The sequence below is a fragment of the Salvelinus namaycush genome, chromosome 16, assembly GCF_016432855.1.
Source record: "Salvelinus namaycush isolate Seneca chromosome 16, SaNama_1.0, whole genome shotgun sequence".
In the NCBI taxonomy this organism is placed as follows: Eukaryota; Metazoa; Chordata; class Actinopteri; order Salmoniformes; family Salmonidae; genus Salvelinus; species Salvelinus namaycush.
The window spans coordinates 6,195,160-6,217,232 of record NC_052322.1 but is presented as its reverse complement, the minus strand read 5'-3'; the positions used below and the strand labels follow the sequence as shown (position 1 = coordinate 6,217,232).

General features: G+C 43.0%; 1 protein-coding gene across 1 annotated transcript in view; it reads left to right on the top strand.

Annotated features, from left to right (window-relative positions):
• Positions 1-22,073, top strand: part of LOC120060591 (espin-like) — an 83,534-nt gene that overhangs the window by 17,302 nt on the left and 44,159 nt on the right. The window contains 5 exon segments of the mRNA XM_039009966.1: positions 2,074-2,260; positions 12,613-12,795; positions 15,868-15,999; positions 19,653-19,899; positions 20,807-21,072. Of these exon segments, the coding sequence (XP_038865894.1) occupies positions 2,074-2,260; positions 12,613-12,795; positions 15,868-15,999; positions 19,653-19,899; positions 20,807-21,072 (1,015 nt within the window).

Here is a 22,073-nt window from a genome sequence, read left to right as displayed (position 1 = left end):
ATTCCCAGCAGTACAGTTTGCAGTGCTTCTCGGAGCCTGTGAGCTATTGATAGCGCTCGTAGTTGGAACTTTGAAAGTGGCGAACAAACCCCTTTCCCGCCTGTGACAGGCTTTGTAGCATCGGCGTCGGGCGACCTCTCCTTACAATGTTTAACTTTTCTTGAAAAGTTTGTCTTGAGAATGGCGTTATAATTATATCCTCGACCAAATCGATATCTTCTCCTCCTTCCGCCATTGTGGGTTGAAAAAACAGCTTAGTCATACGCAAATTAATTTGTTTATCAAATTCAGTTTCCTAGTTCTGAGGATCTGCATAGACCTGCCCATAGGACCTGCTTCTCAATATTGGTAATCCAATCAAAAGACGTGCACGCACTACGCCTGCTAGCTGGCTCCTGTGTAACACTGGAGCCAGCCAGCAGGCGTACAATAGCCAACTCTAAAGCTGATTGGTTGACACTAAATTTTCATTTCCATTCACTTTAAGCTACAAGCGCCCGCACTGTTGATTCTGAAGGCCTGAGGGCAGATTTTAGACCCCTGGCAACACATGATGGCTGAATATGATTGGATAAAAGATCTAACATAAAGACCAGCCCTCCAAATCTCAACCTGGGGCTGGAAGCAGTGCAACCAAGAGGAAAGCTATGAAATGAAGAGTATAATTCTTACTCTGGGGAATAATTTAATACATATTTGTGGGAAAATATATTTAAAAATATATATATATTCTGATGATGTTTAGGCCAGCAGAGAAGGCCTTGCTGGCCCTGACGGCCCACCACTGAGGCCACAGCAAGCTAGAAAACTGAAATAGTAGCACCTAAATAATTGTTGAGAATGTCAAAAATGTAAGTGATTTTTGCATTAGCATGACCATGTAAAGCGATCTTTCCCTGTGTGTGAGAAATAATGATGATAAGATTGGCCTTACACGGAACACGGGTTAGGGGAGAAGGGTGTGTATTGTACATCCAGTAATAGTGGAGGCAATTTCAAGTTGACTAATTGCAGACAAACCTGATAGCTTGAAAAAAATAAAAAATGATTGTGTTTGTTGGACGGTGTCATCTATTGTTGCACTTTGTATTGCTACCCTCTCACAAGGACAAGCCCTTTGAAATCTACACCTGTACTCAAAGCACTTCCTTTATAGGAGTACCTAAGTATTTATAGGCTAGAACTCAGTAGTCCCCCTTGTCATGAGGCATCTCATAAGAGCACAGACATCTTGGTGCATTTTCTCTCCAGTAGTATTTGAGGGGGGTTGTGTGTTGCGGGAATGTTAGTATATAAGCACCAGCCCCTTTCCATAAACCTATGTTGTTCTCCCTCTCCAGACCCCGGGATGCAGGAGAGCTCCGTCCCACTTTAGTTTCACTCCTGAATAATGCAGTTGTCTGCCCACTTCCTGATGACAGAACTGCAGATAAGGTCCCTTTCCTGTGGTGAAATATTTAAGGGGTGTTTGTTTTGGGTTCTAACTATGTTGGCTCTGTCCGGTGAGGTGAAACGGGGTGGAGTTGCCACTCCTACTTCATTAACCCCCCCCCCCCTCCCTCCATGTCTGGCCTGTCACCACACTGCTGCCTGGTTAACCCTGGGGTAGTGAGGAGCAGGACCAGTGGAGCGGTAAGCCTCTTAAGGGGCTCATTGCCTGCTTGTCAGTCAGTGTCCAACTAAAGAAAGGCCTTATGGGATTTAGAGGGGAAGCACTTGTTCACTCCTTGACCTCCCGCTGTGACTACGAGATCTGGGGCAAGTGCTGGAATTGTCATTGGATGGTCCACCCTGTTGGCCTTTGGGGAACAGGGAGAACATTGAGGGTGGAGTTTGGTTCCAGGGGGTGGAGTTGGCTCGACCGAGCTCATTCTGAGGGTGTTATGAAGTTATTGTTGACCTATTAGATTAGTTTGGTTATTCAGAACCCCCCCCCCCCCCCCCCACACACACACACGAATAGCATTAATTCCCAAGTGTTGGAAACCGGATACATGTTTACCCAAAACAATGTCATTTTACATGGTAATTCATTCAATAAAATTGAATACAGGTCTGTTAATCCTCTTTTAGCGTTGTCGATTCCCAAACAAAGAATGGTGCCACACCCCTCTACCTGGCCTGCCAGGAGGGTCACCTGGAAGTCGTCCAATACCTGGTGAAGGACTGCGGGGCGGAGCCGAGCATCAGAGCCAATGACGGGATGACACCTCTGCATGCTGCCGCCCAAATGGGCCATAACACTGTTATTGTCTGGCTGGTAGGTCAATTGTCCTGATTCATACTGTCTGCTTTTGTCATTTCTTCTACTGTATTTGTTGTACTATTGTGTATTTGGGTCCTAGACAAGCACTAAATAAATCCACTGTGGGTGTACATAGGGCTGTTGCGGTGACCGTATTACCGCCACAATAGTAGTCATGAGTCATGACCGCAGTCAAAATCCACGTGACCGTTGAGTCATGGTAATCTCCTCTTATACACTCTGGACATGTTTTGGTAGTACCCAACTTTCTAAATACCATCAGGGCTGGTACTCAGGGCTCTGTTGTCCCTCCATCAGGTCCTAATGGCCTGGTACTCAGGGCTCTGTTTTCCCTCCATCAGGTCCTAATGGCCTGGTAGTCAGGGCTCTACTGTCCCTCCATCAGGTCCTAATGGCCTGGTACTCAGGGCTTTATTGTTCCTCTAACCACTCTGACATCAATGCAAATGCAATAGAAAATCACATCAAACACATCATCAGAACAGTATCATGCTTTTAAAACTCACCTCACTGTGATGATCAATTTGAAGAAAGTTCAACAACAGGTTGAAACTGAGTGTAACACGTGTGGATGTTGTATCAAAGCCTAAGACAAGGAAATGGACAGCGCTTTCTAAGGTGATGATTCATTCAAAACCCTATTTGCATATTAGAGCTTATGCATATGCACAGGCCTATATATGAGCTCAAGCCTGAAAAAGCTGAATTAAAATAATAATTGTGCTGTTTTACAATACATAGCCTATGCATGGCAGAAAAACATTAAATTATATTTTAAGATATCTTTGGTACATAATAGGCTAGATCAATATTCTAAAATGAACACATTTTAGTAATCACAGAGTGTGGACTGTGTTATTATGCATACTGGATGGACTGGTTACATTATGCTCCAAACTGTCTATTTATGAGTCTGGGAGAGAACGTATAGGCCTAGGCAATGCTGTTGGTTCATTGATTGTGCAGGGTGGCTTACAGAGTTAGCCTACCATTATAGTGAATGTGATTTTAAATAGCCTAGTAAAAGGGATTTTTTTTATATATTCATAATTTATAGGCCGACACATTTACCTTTTTTAGCTACATCATATCTCACAACCATGAGTTTGGGCGGAATATCACCTGTCACGTAGGCAGAGGCTGTATGCTCCTCAAACAGTGGTTGATGCATGGAGTGTAACAACCGAAGTAGACTATCCAACATGATTGAAAAAAGAATTGGTAGGAAAGCGGCCTCCATTCGCTATTGACTGCATACAGATGACATGTCTTTTTGCCCCTGACCCTTTGATAATGGGCCATTCTAAATCGCAACTCATTTTATATATTAGTAAAGACCACATTTAAATTGAGAATAGTCTGATGGGTGAAAGTATGATCACTTTCTCAAATCCTCAATAGCCTATAGTTGCATTATGCAGCCCATTATATATTTTGATTTCTAAAGCATTTTAAGCTTTGTATCATTCGCAACTAAAGTTGCCAAATAGGTTCTATATGTTAGATTTAGAGTTGTTTTAAATGATCACTTTTACGCTCAACATAGCATTTAAGTCATTTAGCAGACGCTCTTATCCAGAGCCACTTCATATGTGCACTCGCTCCACAATGGGAAAAAATGTCCTTTTCTATTTTATTCAGTTCAATTATATTCTTCTTACTACAAAATGGCACAGGACTGGTTGCGTATCTTGTCTGCTAATTGAACAAGCCTACAGCCTATGGCCCATAGCCAGATAACATACAGTAGGCCTGCTCATATTCTGTTCTTCTGAAATACATTTATGTTTCTTTAGACCTACAATCATGGGTTTATTGTAATGGTGTTGAAATAGATTTTTTTATACTTTAGATTATTTTAATGTAGATGTTACAAAGGCACATCAGCGGCTTGTATAAGTGGAGATGCTAAACACGTTTATGTTAATTAAGTGTCAATTACCGTGAGATTGGCAGTTTTTTGCATGCCAATAACCAGCTGGCAAAATGTCATGACCGCCACAGACCCTACATGTACTTTAGTATCCTTTTAACCATAAAGGGCATACAGTGCCTTCAGAAAGTATTCAGACCCCTTGACTTTTTACACATTACATAACAGCCTATTGTCTACTTATTAGTCAAATTAAAGAGATACAGTGTATTCAGACTCCTTGACTTTTTACACATTTTGTTACGTTACAGCCTTATTCTAAAATGGATTACATCTTTTTTTTCCCCTCAGCAACCTACACACTCCCCATAATGACAAAGCAAAAACAGTTTTTTAGAAATTGTTGCTAATTAAAAAATAAATAACATAAAAACTGACTACATTTACATAAGTATTCAGACCCTTTACTCAGTACTTTGTTGAAGCACATTTGGCAGCAATTACAGCCTCGAGTCTTCTTGGGTATGATGCTACAAGCTTGGCATACCTGTATATGGTGAGTTCCTTCAATTATTCTCTGCAGATCCTCTCAAGCTCTGTCAGGTTGGATGGGGAGCGTTGCTGCACAGCTATTTTCAGGTCTCTCCAGAGATGTTCGATCGGGTTCAAGTCTGGGCTCTTGCTGGGCTACTCAAGGACATTCAGAGACTTGTCCCGAAGCCACTCCTGCGTTGTCTTGGCTGTGTGCTTAGTCGTTGCCCTGTTGGAAGGTGAACCTTCACCCCAGTCTGAGGTCCTGAGCGCTCTGGAGCAGGTTTTCATCAAGGATCTCTCTGTACTTTGCTCCATTGATCTTTGCCTCGATCTTGACTAGTCTCCCAGTCCTTGCTGCTGAAAAACATCCCCACAGCATGATCTTGGTTTCATCAAACCAGAGAATCTTGTTTCTCATGGTCAAACTCCAAGCGGGCTGTCATGTGCTTTTTTACTGAGGAGTGCCTTTCATCTGGCCACACTACCGTAAAGGCCTGATTGGTGGAGTGCTGCAAAGATCTTTGTCCTTCAGGAAGGTTCTCCCATCTCCACAGAGGAACTCTAGATCTGTGACCAAGGCCCTTCTCACCCCATTGCTCAGTTTGATTGGGCGGCCAGCTCTAGGAAGAGTCTGGTTGGTTCTAAACTTCTTCCATCTAAGAATGATGGAGGCCACTGTGTTCTTGGGGACCTTCAACAATGCAGAAATGTGTTGGTGCCCTTCCCCAGATCTGTGCTGAGACACAATCCTGTCTCGGAGCTCTACGGACAATTCCTTCAACCTTGTGGCTTGGTTTTTGCTCTGACATGCACTGTCAACTGTGGGACCTTTATACAGTTGAAGTCGGAAGTTTACATACACCTTAGCCAAATACATTTAAACTCAGTTTTTAACAATTCCTGACATTTAATCCTAGTAAAAATTCCCTGGGGTCACCACTTTATTTTAAGAATGTGAAATATCAGAATAATAGTAGAGATTTATTTCAGGTTTTATTTCTTATATCACATTCCCAGTGGTAAAGTTTACATACACTCAATTAGTATTTGGTAGCGTTGCCTTTAAATGGTTTAATTTGGGTCAAACATTTCGGGTAGCCTTCCACAAGCTTCCCACAATAAGTTAGGTGAATTTTGGCCATTCCTCCTGACAGAGCTGGTGTAACTGAGTCAGGTTTGTAGGCCTCCATGCTTCGGATTGATTTGCACTTTTCGCACCAAAGTTAAAAAAATATATATTTCACCTTTATTTAACCAGGTAGGCTAGTTGAGAACAAGTGCTCTCGTTGAGAACAGCCAACGAGAGTGTACAGGTTGCAGTGGTGGGTAGTATATGGGGCTTTGGTGACAAAACGGATGGCACTGTGATAGACTGCGTCCAATTTATTGAGTAGGGTGTTGGGGGCTATTTTATAAATGACATCGCCCAAGTCAAGGATCGGCAGGATGGTCAGTTTTACAAGGGTATGTTTGGCAGCATGAGTGAAGGATGCTTTGTTGCGAAATAGGAAACCGATTCTAGACTTAATTTTGGATTGGAGATGCTTAATGTGAGTCTGGAAGGAGAGTTTACAGTCTAACCAGACACCTAGGTATTTGTAGTCGTCCACATATTCTAAGTCAGAACCGTCCAGAGTAGTGATGCTGGACGGGCGGGCAGGTGCGGGCAGTGATCGGTTGAAGAGCATGCATTTAGTTTTACTTGCATTTAAGAGCAGTTGGAGGCCACGGAAGGAGAGTTGTATGGCATTAAAGCTCGTCTGGAGGGTTGTTAACACAGTGTCCAAAGAAGGGCCAGATGTATACAGAATGGTGTCGTCTGCGTAGAGGTGGATCAGAGAATCACCAGCAGCAAGAGCGACATCATTGATGTATACAGAGAAAAGAGTCGGCCCGAGAATTGAACCCTGTGGCACCCCCATAGAGACTACCAGAGGTCCGGACAACAGGCTCTCCGATTTGACACACTGAACTCTGTCAGAGAAGTAGTTGGTGAACCAGGTGAGGCAGTCATTTGAGAAACCAAGGCTATTGAGTCTGCCGATAAGAATACGGTGTTTGACAGAGTCGAAAGCCTTGGCCAGGTCGATGAATATAGCTGCACAGTGTTGTCTCTTATCGATGGTGGTTATGATATCGTTTAGGTTCTTGAGCGTGGCTGAGGTGCACCCATGACCAGCTCGGAAACCAGATTGCATAGCGGAGAAGGTACGGTGGGATTCGAAATGGTCTGTAATGCCTGTAAATCTGAGATGCTCCTAACAGGGTGCTTTCCCCACTGTAGATGTAACATGCGAGTCCCTAAACCTTGCTGTCAATTTTCTGTTTTGGGAACTGGTAGCGAACATCCCAGTTGTGGATTTCAGTTTTTAATGATTTTATCAAAATCACCTTTAGAATTGTCTCTGAATGTATTCAAACTGTCTTTTTAAAGGTTAGATGGATTCAATCAGTTTGATATAGAGGAGGACTGGAAGTCCGTAGTGAACTCACTCATATCAAATCACTTTGCAAACGCTCCAACATCCTACTTTTTTTTTGCACATTTTCTTTTTTTATGTTTTAATTGGGGATGGGGGTTTACGGGTACAATATTTTCAGTTCATTACTTCACACATTGTACCTATGACCTGCAACTCCAAATTATATATATTTTTTAAATTACAGAAGCTACAGAACTACAAATGATGTATCATATTTTACATACAGGAAAAGAAAGAAACAAAAAATAAGTGGTCCTCCATCTTTCCATCCCATTCCTCCAGCCCCCCCCCCAATGTTTTCCACCCCTCCCCCCTGGCAATTAGAGTTGCTTGTCAGTCACTCCTCCCTCCTCCCCCAGAAGACCAAATGAAACCCTGACTCTTAGATGGCAATCACCTCACTCTCCGCCAATTCATCAGTGGATAAGCATGTAACTACAGCGCACTCTCACATCATATGAAGAAAGGTGCCTATCTGATTTAGGGAACACGGAATGCCACGGTCATATTTTTCCATTTTCTGTTCCAGTTAAAGGGTTGTTAAGATTCACTTAGATCTGTAGACCATATTTTTTAATGGGCCTTCTCTGAATATGAGCTTTCCAACAGTTGTTTATATATTATAGAGGGAAGTCCTTTCAGGAGCCCAGATCATTTATTTATAATTCCCTTCATTGGATGGTTCGGTCGTTGGATTTCCAACATCCTCTTCTTAAAGTGGTCTCATATTTTTTTTTTTACAGTGAGCTTTCTTTGGCCATTTTGCTTGTTTTTACTAGCCAAGTTAGCTAGTGAGATTCACAATTGTTTATAAATTTACAATTCGTTTTCTTTTTTTGTGGGGGGGGGGGTCAAGGATAATCAAGCATAATTCAATTTCATTACTATATTATATTATGGTCGTCTGCTGCAATATCCCGTCCGTGACAAGGATTGACGAGTTGTGGATGCTAAGATGCCGTTCTGCTCACCACTGTTGTATTGCGCCATTATTTGTCTGTTTGTGGGCCGCCTGTTAGCTTGCACGATTCTTACCATTCTCCTTCCACCTCTCATCAACGAGTTGTTTGCGCCCACAGGACTGCCGCTGACTGGATATTTTTTTGTTTGTCCCACCATTCTCGGTAAAGCGTAGACGCTGTCGTGCGCAAACATCCCAGGAGGGCGGACGATTCTGAAATACTTCATCGGCGCGCCTGGCACCAACAATCGTACTACGCTCAGTTGCTTAGGTCCATCGTTTTGCCTGTTCTAACGTTCAATCGAACAGCAACTGAATGCCTCGATGTCTACCTGCCTGCTTTATATAGCAAGCCACGGCCCCGTGACTCACTGTCTGTGGGAGCGATCCATTTTTGTGAACGGGATGGTGTACCTAATAAAATGTCCGGTGAGTGTATCCTTTTCCCACCTCCTCCCTACTGCTTGCTATGAATTATATTTGATGGTGCATGTTTAGGCCAGTGCTTGACTTGGACGGAAATGGGTGACGGAACTCCTCCATACTTTTGCACTAGTATTCTATATGAGATGCAGGAATTCAATCCAAATAACATTTTAGGTGCAAGTGCTCTGTTCCGGTGAGCTCCTGCCAAAGTCGAGTACTGTGTTCGGGTAAAAAGACAAATAATGTTCCGTTTCGAACACTGACAAACGGAGCACCAAAAGATTTGCTCAATCTGATTGGGAACATCCATATTAGCAAAACTGCAGCAATATTTTCAGAACTACTTATATTGTTGTTAAAGTACATTTTTAGAACAATTCTGGGCCATAAACGTACAGAATATTAGGAGAACATTCCAAGGATATTTCAGACATTCTTAAAAATATATGTGGTGATGTTTTGTGGAATGTTAGCTTGAACCATCATTTTATGGGAATATACGCTAATGTCTTGGGATTGTCCCCGGATTGCTGGTCTGTTATCAATACACACAATTGGTTGTTAGGCCTATACTGGATCTTAATTTGACCATCCTGTTGCAGTACATGTTCCTGCGCCGTATTATAGTGTATTCAAGGTTTTTAAAAAAGGGTTTAAGTTTGTAATTCACACTTTTTAACAAAACATTTTATCAACCCATACAAAAATGTCCATTATAATCCACATAGTAATTCACATTTCCTGTTGCTCGAGGATAATTTTCCTGCTGTGAGAAACTGGTCAAATGAAGATCCTATACCTGGGTAGGCATCTCTCCATTAATGTTAGCGAAATGCTCCAGTAATGTTTCCTCAGAACTAATTTAATTAAATCATGATTACTGAAGAATGTATAGGGAACATTATTGTAATAATCGTGTCAAAACGTCAAACTAGAACTTTGAGAGCATTGTGGGAATATTCCCTGCTTGTTGTTATGGGTGTTTTGAATTAATGTTTTCTCAGAACCATTTCTATTGCTCTCTCATTTTGTTGCGGCAGTATGTTCTTAAAGCATTACTGATGCATTGGCTTATTAAATTACCTGGAAACCTTATGAGAAAGTTAGGGATATGTTATGTGGTGGTTGTTACAAACATTTTAGTGAAAGTTAGGAGTACATTACAAGTATATTTCATTGGAAACATTTTCTGATAAAACCAACAAAAAAATTATCCTAATGGGCCTCCCGGGTGGCGCAGTGGTCTAGGGCACTGCATCGCAGTGCTAGCTGCGCCACCAGAGTCTCTGTCGCAGCCGGCCGCGACCGGGAGGTCCGTGGGGCGACGCACAATTGGCATAGCGTCGTCCGGGTTAGGGAGGGTTTGGCCGGTAGGGATATCCTTGTCTCATCGCGCTCCAGCGACTCCTGTGGCGGGCCGGGCGCAGTGCACGCTAACCAAGGGGGCCAGGTACACGGTGTTTCCTCCGACACATTGGTGCGGCTGGCTTCCGGGTTGGAGGCGCGCTGTGTTAAGAAGCAGTGCGGCTTGGTTGGGTTGTGCTTCGGAGGACGCATGGCTTTCGACCTTCGTCTCTCCCGTACGGGAGTTGTAGCGATGAGACAAGATAGTAATTACTAGCGATTGGATACCACGAAAATTGGGGAGAAAATGGGCTAAAATTTAAAATTAAAAAATTATCCTAATGTTAGATAAAATCCTGACTAGAACTTAATGGGAATTGTAGAATTTATTTGACAATTTGTAAAATCCATACGTAAGGGCGCTCCAGCTGGTGAGGCCTCCACATACAATTTAAGAAAATTATCAAGGATAACACAAAGCTTAACAGCTTATTTCCATTGTGGTCCTTTTGAAAAGGGAAAGGGAAAGGGGGAATACAACAAGGTTAGGCGGCGATTGTAATGATGACAGACACAACTTTAGTTTGTTTCACAGCATCCGATAATTAATACAATTTCTGTTCCTAATAAACAACTATGGACAGGTACATCTTCCTTGTCTCACATACCCTTAATATATATATATATATATATATACACACAGTCGGAAGTTTACATACACTTAGGTTGGAGTCATTAAAACGGTTTTTCAACCTATAGTTTTGGCAAGTCGGTTAGGACATCTACTTTGTGCATGACGCAAGTAATTTTCCAACAATTGTTAACAGACAGATTAGTTTCACTTATAATTCACTGTATCACAATTCCAGTGGGTCAGGAGTTTACATACACTAAGTTGACTGTCCCTTTTAAACAGCTTGGTAAATTCCGGAAAATTATGTCATGGCTTTAGAAGTTTCTGGTAGGCTAATTGACATCATTTGAATCAATAAGAGGTGTACCTGTGGATGTATTTCAAGGCCTACCTTCAAAATCAGTGCGCCTTTGCTTGGCATCATGGGAAAATCAAAAGAAATCAGCTAAGACCTCAGCAAAAAAAATTGTAGAACTCCACAAGTCTGGTTCATCTTTAGGAGCAATTTCCAAATGCCTGAAGGTACCACGTTCATCTGTACAAACATAGTACGCAAGTATAAACACCATGGGACCACGCAGCCGTTATATCGCTCAGGAAGGAGACACGTTCTGTCTCCTAGAGATGAATGTACTTTGGTGCGAAAAGTGCAAATCAATCCCAGAACAAGAGCAAAGGACCCTGTGAAGATGCTGGAGGAAACCGGTACAAAAGTATATATATCCACAGTGAAACAAGTCCTATATCGACATAACCTGAAAGGCCGCTCAGCAAGGAAGAAGCCACTGCTCCAAAACCGCCACAAAAAAGCCAGACTACGGTTTTCAACTGCACATGGGAACAAAGATCGTACTTTTTGGAGAAATGTCCTCTGGTCTGATGAAACAAAAATAAAACTTTGGCCATAATGACCATTGTTTGGAGGATAAAGGGGGAGGCTTGCAAGCCGACGAACACGGTGGCAGCATCATGTTGTGGGGGTGCTTTGCTGCAGGAGGGACTGGTGCACTTCACAAAATAGATGGCATCATGAGGGAGGAAAATTATGTGGATATATTGAAGCAACATCTCAAGACATCAGTCAGGAAGTTAAAGCTTGGTCGCAAATGGGTCTCCCAAATGAACAATGACCCCAAGCATACTTCCAAAGTTGTGGCAAAACGGCTTAAGGACAACAAAGTCAAGGTATTGGAGTGGCCATCACAAAGCCCTGAACTCAATCCCATAGAAAATATGTGGGCAGAACTGAAAAGGCGTGTGCGAGCAAGGAGGCCTACAAACCTGACTCAGTTACACCAGCTCTGTCAGGAGGAATGGGCCAAAATTCACCTAACTTATTGTGGGAAGCTTGTGGAAGGCTACTCGAAACATTTGACCCAAGTTAAACAATTTAAAGGCAATGCTACCAAATACTAATTGAGTGTATGTAAACTTCTGACCCACTGGGAATGTGATGAAAGAAATAAAATCTGAAATAAATCATTCACTCTACTATTATTCTAACATTTCACATTCTTAAAATAAAGTGGTGATCCTAACTGACCTAAGACAGATCTTTACAAGGATTAAATGTCAGGAATTGTGAAAAACTGAGTTTAAATGTATTTGGCTGAGGTGTATGTCAACTTCTGACTTCAACTGTGTATATATATATATATATATATATATATATATATATATATATATATATATATATATATATATATATACACACACACAAGACATTTGACCAGCAAACCAGGAATGGTTGTTCCTGTGGTAGAAATGGCACATTATGCCTTGCGTTTTAGTTATTCATTTGCAGCTCACCACCAGTTACTTACATACATACATACACAACAATAACACATTTGATTTACATAATCCCCTTCCATCTAAGTGCTTAAAGCTCTTTAGTCTACAGAGCAACACCCATCCACTACCAATGGTTGATAGAGAATGCTTAATGTTAGGATTAGGGTTAATGGATACCAATTTGTTGGTGGGAAGTTGAACATCTATAAACTAAGGGGAGCCAACTAACAAAGTGTTACCGAATCAAATGGCAGCTGGCGCTACATGCTGTTCAACCTCTACTATTGTCCGTTGCAGGTGAGCTTCACAGAGATCAGCCTGTCAGACCAGGACGGTGACGGTGCCACGGCCATGCACTTCGCCGCCAGCCGCGGCCATGCCAAGGTGCTCAGCTGGCTGCTACTGCACGGTGGCGAGATCATCACCGATAGCTGGGGCGGAACGCCGCTACACGACGCCGCCGAGAACGGGGAGCTGGAGGTGTGTGGGGGGGGGGGGGGGGGGGTTTGCCAGTTTATAACCGTACATAGGGAGGGATCTGTAGGAGAACACATGACAATGGTTCAATGGGTTTAGACACCGTATAGGGCTGTGTGTGAGGCCAGTCAAGACAGAAAGGGGGATGGGAATTACGAACAGGTAACTTCATACAAATCCAGAAATAGCCAAGGGGGCCCATTACACCATGCATTTGAGTGAGAGCGGAAAGTTGATATTGTCTCCCAAAGGTTAGACGTACAGTTCTTTTTTTTAATGAGCTGACATTCGTCTGGGTTGCTGTCTGTCACTATCTCTCTCTTCCTCTATCTCTTTTGGAGTCGTTTCTAACTCTCCTTCTCCCCCCTCTCTCCATCTCTCTCTCTCGTTGACGATGTTGTATGTTCGCTTACTGTTTTTATGTTTGCTATGAGTATGAGCCGCATGCCTGTATTTCTATTCATTAAGGATCCCCAGTAGCCGCTGCCAAGGCAGCAGTTACTCTTCATGGGGTCCAGCAACATTAAGGCAGTTATATACAATTTAAAATATGACATTACATTTCAAAACACTTTCCACAACACATTAAGCGTGTGCCCTCAGGCCACTACTCTACTACCACATATCTACAATACAAAATCCATGTGTATGTGTGTGTGTAGATTGCGTGTCTTATCATGTGTACGTGTAAGGGTGTGTGTGTCTCTTCACAGTCCCTGCTGTTCTATAAGATGTATTTTTATACTGCTTGCATCATACCTGATATGGAATAGAGTTCCATGTAGACATGGCTCTACGTAATACTGTGCGCCTGTCAATACTTTTCTGCTTGATAATCAGCGCACTTCTGTATGCTGTAAAAGCGTTACATGGTCACTGCCCATAATATTGCATAGTGCAGAAAATACACGAGTTCAGGGGCCTTGCTTTAACAAAGTTAACCATTTTCACTGTAGTGTCCAAAACGTCTTTCAAGCTGTCAGGCATTCCCTTGGTAGCAAGAGCCTCTCGATGGATGCTGCAGTGTACCCAAGTGGTGTCGGGAGCAACTGCTTGGATGCGCGTTACCACTCCACTGCCCCCCTGTCATGGCTTTTGTGCAATTAGTACAGATACCAACACATCTTGACCACCAAAGTCCATATGATGTCACAAAGCTGTCCAGTACTTTACAAATATCCTCTCCTGGTTTCCAGTGGTTTTCAGAAGAGGATGTCTTCCTTAATTGACCCCCCCATAAACGTAACGGACATATACCAGGAGCTGTGCCAGGCCCGCCACGTCTGTTGGCTCATCCAACTGTAACGCATAGAATTCACTGGCTTGTATGCAAAGCAGTAATTGTTTCAAAACATCTCCCATGTCACTGATGCGTTGTGAACAGTGTTGTTTGATGAAGATACTGTCTGTATAGTTTTTTTTTTTGCCTTTTCCCTCAGCGTTGTCCCAGCCATATCTGCGGCAGCAGGAAGAATTAAGTCCTCCACAATAGAATGGGGCTTGCCTGTCCTATCCACTCGGTAGCTCACCATATAAGACACTTCTAGCCCCTTCTTATTAATGGTATCTGTTGCTTTTATACATGTCTTACTACTCGAAAGGCATCTTAATTATCTCTCAAAAAACTCCTGTGGCTTATTTTTCAAATTGGCATGTTTTGTTTCTAAATATCTGTGCAAGAGGGAAGGTTTCATCGAGTTGTGAGAGTACTTTTGCACATATAACACACCGTGGCTGAGGAAAGGCACTACTCCCAATATAAGTGAACCCCAAATCAATGTAGTTATCATATGTGCGCCTCTTCGATGGTCCAACATCCCTGTCTGTTGTTCAGTGCTTTCCTGGGTAAGGGAGCAGTAGCTCTTCAGCTGCATTAGATTCACAACTGTCAGTGTCCATGCTAGCTGGGCTAACAACAAATGTAGAATTACTGATGCTAGCATTGGATGCCCTTGTGGAAGCAACTTGTGTCGTTGACAGGTGCAGGTGTAGTCCTGCTGGTAGTAGCAGTACTACCACCAGTAGAGCTGGTGTGTATCTCTATGGACGCGGGCCTTACTTTTTTTTAACCATTCATCAATTTTCGAGCAAACAGAATGAGCAGCAGCTACGTTTGGCTACATACGGACCGTTAGTGGAATTCCCCCGAGACAGTAACGGTTAATGTGATTGGATGTTAATTATTTGACAAGGCTACCTGTATTTGACATTGATGTTATTTCGCTGAACACTAGATGGTTTAATTTTATTTTTGGCATTGAAACGAGGCTACTCAGGCGAGGGGAAAAAAACTCACCCAAATGTATAGCCTCGTTGGAAAATATAAATGGACTGTTTGAAAATGTGAGAAAAAAAACTACAAATCAAATGTTTATTTGGAGTACCCCCAACGGCATTGCGCGTATCCCAGTTTGGCAATACCTGCGTTAGGAGATAAAGCAGATTCTTCATTTCACCTGTCACAGACCGGATCCTTGTGAGTCACTCACTGTTGCAGCACTCCAGGAGATCTAGTTACAGTATGGAATACACAACTAAAGGTTTACCAGCCAGATATCTTATGACTATTAAGTTAACGGTCTAAAATGTGCTAAATGCTCTGTCTAGCTAAGTGGTTAGCTTCTTGCAAAATCAAGCTTCTCTAGGTGACAGCAGAGAATCCCCTCCTGGATCAAGAACCTTGCTGTCAAACATTTATTTTGTGTGAGTAGCATTTTTTTTAGTTACTTGTATAACTTTATGAGCTGGGATGTCTGTCCTGCAAGTAGTTTGTCAGAGACTGTATAAAATGTTTGCAATGTGCTTGTTAGCATTTAGCTAGCATTCACTGTGGGATTTTACATGTACTTGTTAGCATTGCTAACCTTCGGATTCAGAGGGTCAGTGGGGTTTGAAAATAGCGGCCCTTGTGTTCAGTGCCGGTATTACCGAATATCCCTGGTTAGCAAAATGTCGGAATGAAGGTTCGACAATCTGGATAACGGCCAAACCTACCGATGACATTTGGCTTACTCCTAAAAAGAACGGACAAAGTTTTTTTTCGCTCTCTCTCCCTCCCCTCTTTCTCTCTCCCAGTGCTGTCAGATCCTGGTGGTGAATGGGGTGGACCTGGGCATACGGGACCAGGACGGCTTCTCGTCGGCCGACCTGGCAGAGTACAACGGGCACGTCCAGTGTGCCAAGTACCTGTGCACTGTTGAGAACATGGTGAGACACGGGATGCATTCGACAGGACACACTGTAGTGAAATTGTTTCAACGGAAAATGTAATGAAGTCCGTTTTCTTCCACTGGTGCCTTATGAATACAACCCAGGTGAAATTTGTAGGTAGACATCATTCAGGGCGATATCTAGATGAGAGGAAGATTAAGTCTATTCCAGCCAGGGCACTAAATTCACTTTTTTCGTTGGTAGCACTGTTGCCCCGAACTTCAAAAAGTAAGGACCACCAGTCAAAATTTAGATTTTTTTTTTTTTTTTTACTGCAAATGACTGTCCTATCATTCTTAATTGTCATCAGCTGTTACCTTGATGTAGAACTCACTAGAGTGGGAAAGACATTAGAATAAAAACAACTTTTTAATAATTGTATTCAAAAGTGCAACATCAAACAATTTTATATAGGTGAATAACCTTTTGTATTTAAAAGTACAACTGCAAACTGTTTGCGCAGGATACCTAATTTCCATATGTTGGGTTGATTTGTAATCCATAATTTTTCTGCATGAGTAACATGGGTCTGAATTTGGTAAAAGCCATCTCTTCTTTGGCAATGCAGTAAGCGGTGTTAAATTTAATCTGTAGCTGAGTTAGCTGCCTGTTGACCGGCTTGTTCCCTGTCAAATACGGCTGTCTGGTAGTAGACGTAGTGATGTTGTTCCTGTCCCCTTCCCCCAATGCACTTGTCCCAGAAATTGATGTGCTTTTGGCATAAGTTATGTTTTAGCAATGACTTGTGTTTTAGGCTGCTGGACCCAGTAGCAAAATAAGTTTCCCTGCTGCTTTTACGCCACACTTACAACAGTACTCGCAGAACTTTGTGTTAGTTTTATCCCTCCTTAGCCACTTGAATTCGCGAAGTCACCCCTCTCAAAACATGTAGATCTTTGACTTTTTCTGAGGTGGATCGGTAGCAGCATATCCGACATTGTCCATCTTCTTGTCACGATCGTCGTAATGATGAGACCAAGGCGCAGCGTGCATAGAGTTCCAAATTATTTTAATAAAGAGAAACTCACTAAACAAAACAACAAAAGCACAAACGAAACGTGAAGCTACTGGAGTGCACAAAGGCAACTTACTGTAGACAAGATCCCACAAACACAAATGAGGGAATGGCTACCTAAATATGATCCCCAATCAGAGACAACGATAAACAGCTGTCTCTGATTGGGAACCATATCAGGCCAACATAGACATACAAAAACCCCTAGACATACAAAACTAGAGTACCCACCCTAGTCACACCCTGACCTAACCAAAATATATAGAAAAACAGAGATATCTAAGGTCAGGCCGTGACACTTCTGGTTGTGGTTGAACATTTCATAATTAGTTTTTTTTGCTAAGGAAAGCTTAAATTCTGCCGCATTTCGTTGTTGTTCTTGCTAGCTAGCTTGCAAGCTAATGCCATTACTTAGCTGACAGAAAGGGGCGGCACAATTCTGAGGGAAAGTTTGCATGAAAAGGGATTAGTCGTGTGCCTGGGATTTAATTAGCTACATTGAAACTTTTGTAGCATTATGATTGGTTATGATTTGTACACAATGTATCAGCCTGTCTTGTTTGCGCAGTGAAGAGAAGAGATGGCTGACAAAACATTACAGTGGAACAAAATGTAAGTAGTTATAACGTCATAACGAGAATGATGACGCGTGGAAGAGGGAAAGGAACAAGATTGGAACAACAAGAATTTGTTGCAAGTTGGGGAGGGGGGCTAATAGCTGAACAATAGACTATTCAACCTTTACTAAAGAATTGTCTAATAGCCGAGCTAGGTGTGGGAAAAAAACTCCTATCACAGACAAGATTTGTCCTAACGACCAAGGGGTAGCTTGCTACTCAATGTAATAAAGTAATGACTTTTCAAATAAGTTACCTTACACGTTATGTTGGCTGACAATTTGTTCGCTACGCTGTCCTTACGAATCACATACCAGTACATACTGCTGTAATGATATGCTATGTTAGCTAGCTACCTAACGTTAGTAGTTATACATCAATCTTGCCATTAACTATAGGCTATCTAACTACCCAACGTTTATTGACTTGATTATTCCAGTCATTCTTAGCTTAGCGAAATGGTATAGTTGTTGTGCGTTCCCAATGGACATTCTGGTGCTTTCGTAAATTCGCTATGTCTATCTACACCGATTTCAGAGTGCGCTCGTCTGAGTGTACCAGAGTGCAGAATAATGAATTTACGAGGGCTCAACACAAGTTGAATATGGCCGAGGTCAGTAAACGTCGGCAAAAAAGCATAATTAAATAGTTTCCTGCAGCACAGTCACCAACGGTTAACATGAAAACTGCCTTACCAGCTCTGCTAGGGCGAGAAAAATGGTCAGAGTAGTCTCATTTGTGTCTGGAAGTAGCTAGCCAACGTTAGCTTGGATGCTTGACTGCCGTTGTAAGGCCAGAACGCTCAAATCAACCCTACTCCTCGGCCCGAACGTCCAGTGTGCGCTCCGAGAGCGAAACTGTCTGAATTTACAAACTGACAATCTGACAACGCTCCGAATTTATGAGCGTCGCGTTGTGCAGCGCCATATTTTCTGTTCCATCCTAACGGAAACCCTGAGGGTTTTTCAATTATCATGGAATTGAAACACCATAATATTAATCAAATTAATTAAGCAAGTACCAGTCAAAAGTTTGGACACACCTACTAATTTCAGGATCACAACTATGAAGTAACACCGGTCTCCCGCGTGCCCCGCATTTTGTAGTACAGACATGGCCTGCTCTCCCTTATGTAAGGAATTAGGCACTTTCCCATGTTTACTGCAGTATGTATTGTAGACTGCACAGTAGCCTAATAAACAAACACATTTCATTAATAAAATAATGATATAAAATATTCTTTCAAATGGCAGATGTTGAGTTAGTTATGGATCCATAACGAATTACTATGGGAATAAATATCACTGATTTACAGATATTGGAACAAAGTTGTCTAATGAAGGCAAACAATTTAGAATCCTCCAATCCTGTAACCTACTTCCTACCGTCACGTTGTACAGCGCCATATTTTCCATTCCATCCTAATTGTCCCCTGAGGGTTTTGTTTTTTGTTTTTCTCTGACTAGAAACAACATAATATTAATCAAATTAATTAATCTAAATTTCTTAAAATCAATCCCATATACTATGTTATTACAAAAAAAGTTTTTAAATTCTCTGGTAATTCCAATACGGAATACTATCAAATGCTTCTCAAAGATACCCCTGGTGGTCACACTAGCAATAACTTGCAGTAACAGAAAAAATGGCTGACAATTTAATGACGTGCCACAGAATGCTGTAGCAGCACGCAAGGTGTGCTGCAGTATGACACAACTTTTAAAAGAGGGAACCACTGTACAGTAAGTTGTACAACTTGAGTATATAGAGCAAGATAGAAATGTATCATGTGTAAGAGAGAGATGATTATTGTCGTGTCAACTCTATTTGTTACATTTCGATATTTATCATTCGAAATGTTTGACATCACTGAACACACCCCAAGACAAGCAAGCACACTCATTTTCTTCAGGAAATGTACCTTTCCAGTCCCACTCCCAGGCTAAGTTAGGTTGCTCTCCCCCAGGTTCCTGGTTGACCTTGTTTTGTTAACCCCTCGTTGTGGTTGTCTTATCCAGAGTGTGGCGCACCGCGTGCTTTCCAGGGACCCATCGGCTGACCTGGAGTACAGCAAGCAGCCCGACTTGGGCCTGTCGTCCAACAACACGATGCCCCCGGCAGGGTCGCGGCAGGCCCAGCAACCGGCCCACTTCGACATGGGCTCGCCCTCCAGCACCCTGTCCAACTACGACTCAGCCAGCTCCAGCCAGTGTAGCATGGGAGAAAAGCGGAGCTGCTCACCCCCTTCATCACGAGCCCCCGCCGGTCAGTCACACAAGCTTTCACGCACCCCACCCCACACCCCAGCTTTCACACACACACGCACCCCACACGCACCTCACCCCACACCCCAGTTTTCACACACACGCACCCCACCCCGCAACCCAGCTTTCAGACACATGCACCCCACACTCGTGCACACACACACGCTCCCTCACACACACTATTTTAATTAACTTCCTGAACTGGCTGGATTGAACTATGGGACAATTGAACTAAGGACAATAGTTAAGATTACACAGGGCAAAAAATAGTAATGGTGAGGCAATCGGTGCCAGGATCTATGAATACACTATTTGTATGATTTTCCTAGCCTGGTATAAAAAACAGTTTGCGCTTTAGCCAATTTTAGAGTGTGTGTGTGACCCCAAACATGACATGACATCTTTGATTTGGTAATGTGTACACTGTTATCATTTATCAACAATTGTGGGAACTACCACCACTCATCTGACTGGAACAAATTCCATGTAACAATTTGCATTCCTTTGTTTGATGCCACAGCAGCACTCCATACTAGTGCTTCCCTCTAGTGGCAGGTAGGATAAATCATCTGTCTGTGAATCAACCACTGCATGCTCTCCAAACAAAATGCATTCCTGGAGAGCTACTTGGTGTGCAGGCTTTTGTTCCACACCTGCACTATTATTTAACAAGGTAATGGATTTTATAGTGCTTTTCCAGGTGCGCAATGCACTTTACATAATTATGTGCAATACCCAACCTGGGTGTTTCTATGTCCTTAGAAATAGAATTCCTAGAACAGCCGTTAGTCCACCCATCACCCACCCATTGACTTGATTGGTAATGTCTGTTCAAGGAATTCTAGGTATTTCTATAGCCACCTCATCCATCTCGCCCCTGACCCATTGTGTCCTTGTCGCAGGCGGAGGCCCAGCGGAGTCGGCCATAAATGACATGCAGACTTACACGGACATGCTCAACCCTGACGTGGAGGCCGGAGCGCCCCAGTGCAAGGAGCCCGCCGCCACCGCTCAGCCACCTCCCCCACCCCTGCTGGCCTTGCCAACGCCCCCTTCCCCTGACTCCCCCTCCCAAACGCCCCTGCCTCCCCCCGGATACCCTCTGCCACAGTCCCCCGCGGACTCAGCCGATATCTATCTGAAGGTGAAGAGCAACCTGAGGCACGTGGAGAAGGTGAGCTTTCGCTCTTCCTTTACTGGTGAAAAGCAGAAGGGCACAACTCAGGTTCCTCAAGGGACACAGTCCTGTTGTTTTTGTTAACCAATCCCTGGTGTAGAGATTAAAACACACATGCGCACACACACTGTCAAGCTCTCACTTGCACAAACACACAAGGCTTCATGTTGTCTCACACACTAACTCCAATCTCTCTCACACACACACACACACACACTATTAAGTCACTTGTACATGCAGTCCTATTAATTAAGAAGCCTTTTTGAAGACTTTTGTGTCCATTGAGAGAACATGCCGGCAGGGATGTCCTTGTCCCATTGCGGACTAGCGACTCCTGTGGCGGGCCCAGGTGCAGTGCACGCTGACACCGTCGCCAGGTGTATAGTTTTCTCGAACACATTGGTGTGGCTGGCTTCCGGGCTAAGTGGGCATTGTGTCAAGAAGCAGTGTGGCTTGGTTGGGTTGTGTTTCGGAGGACACACGGCTCTCGACCTTCGCCTCTCCAGAGTCAGTACGGGAGTTGCAGCGATGAGACAAGACTGTAACTACCAATTGGATACCACGAAAAAGGGGTAAAAATAAATAATTATTTTTAAAAATTCTCTGGGTGCTGGTGACAAATGGCCAAGTCCTCACAGAGGGTTGCCTTTAGATGCCACGCTAAGATAATATCCTAGCACAGTGCAGTAAGCTGATCAAACAGACCTTTAGCCCGCCATAAGAACAAAAAGCTTAAACAGCTGAAGCTCAGACACAATTCAGCTACAGATACAGATCTAGGACCAGCTTACCCCACTCCATATTAGGAGATGGTACACTCAGAGCCTTCAGTTGACAAAGGCAATTGTGAATGCAGGTTTTCATGGCTGTACAAAGGAAATTGTGTATACATGGCTGTACAAAATCAGTTCATCTCTTGTATCTGCTTGATCACAGGTCTTAACAAATCACATAAATTAGTGGTTAACAGGATTTTTACATGCCTACTGTCACGCCCT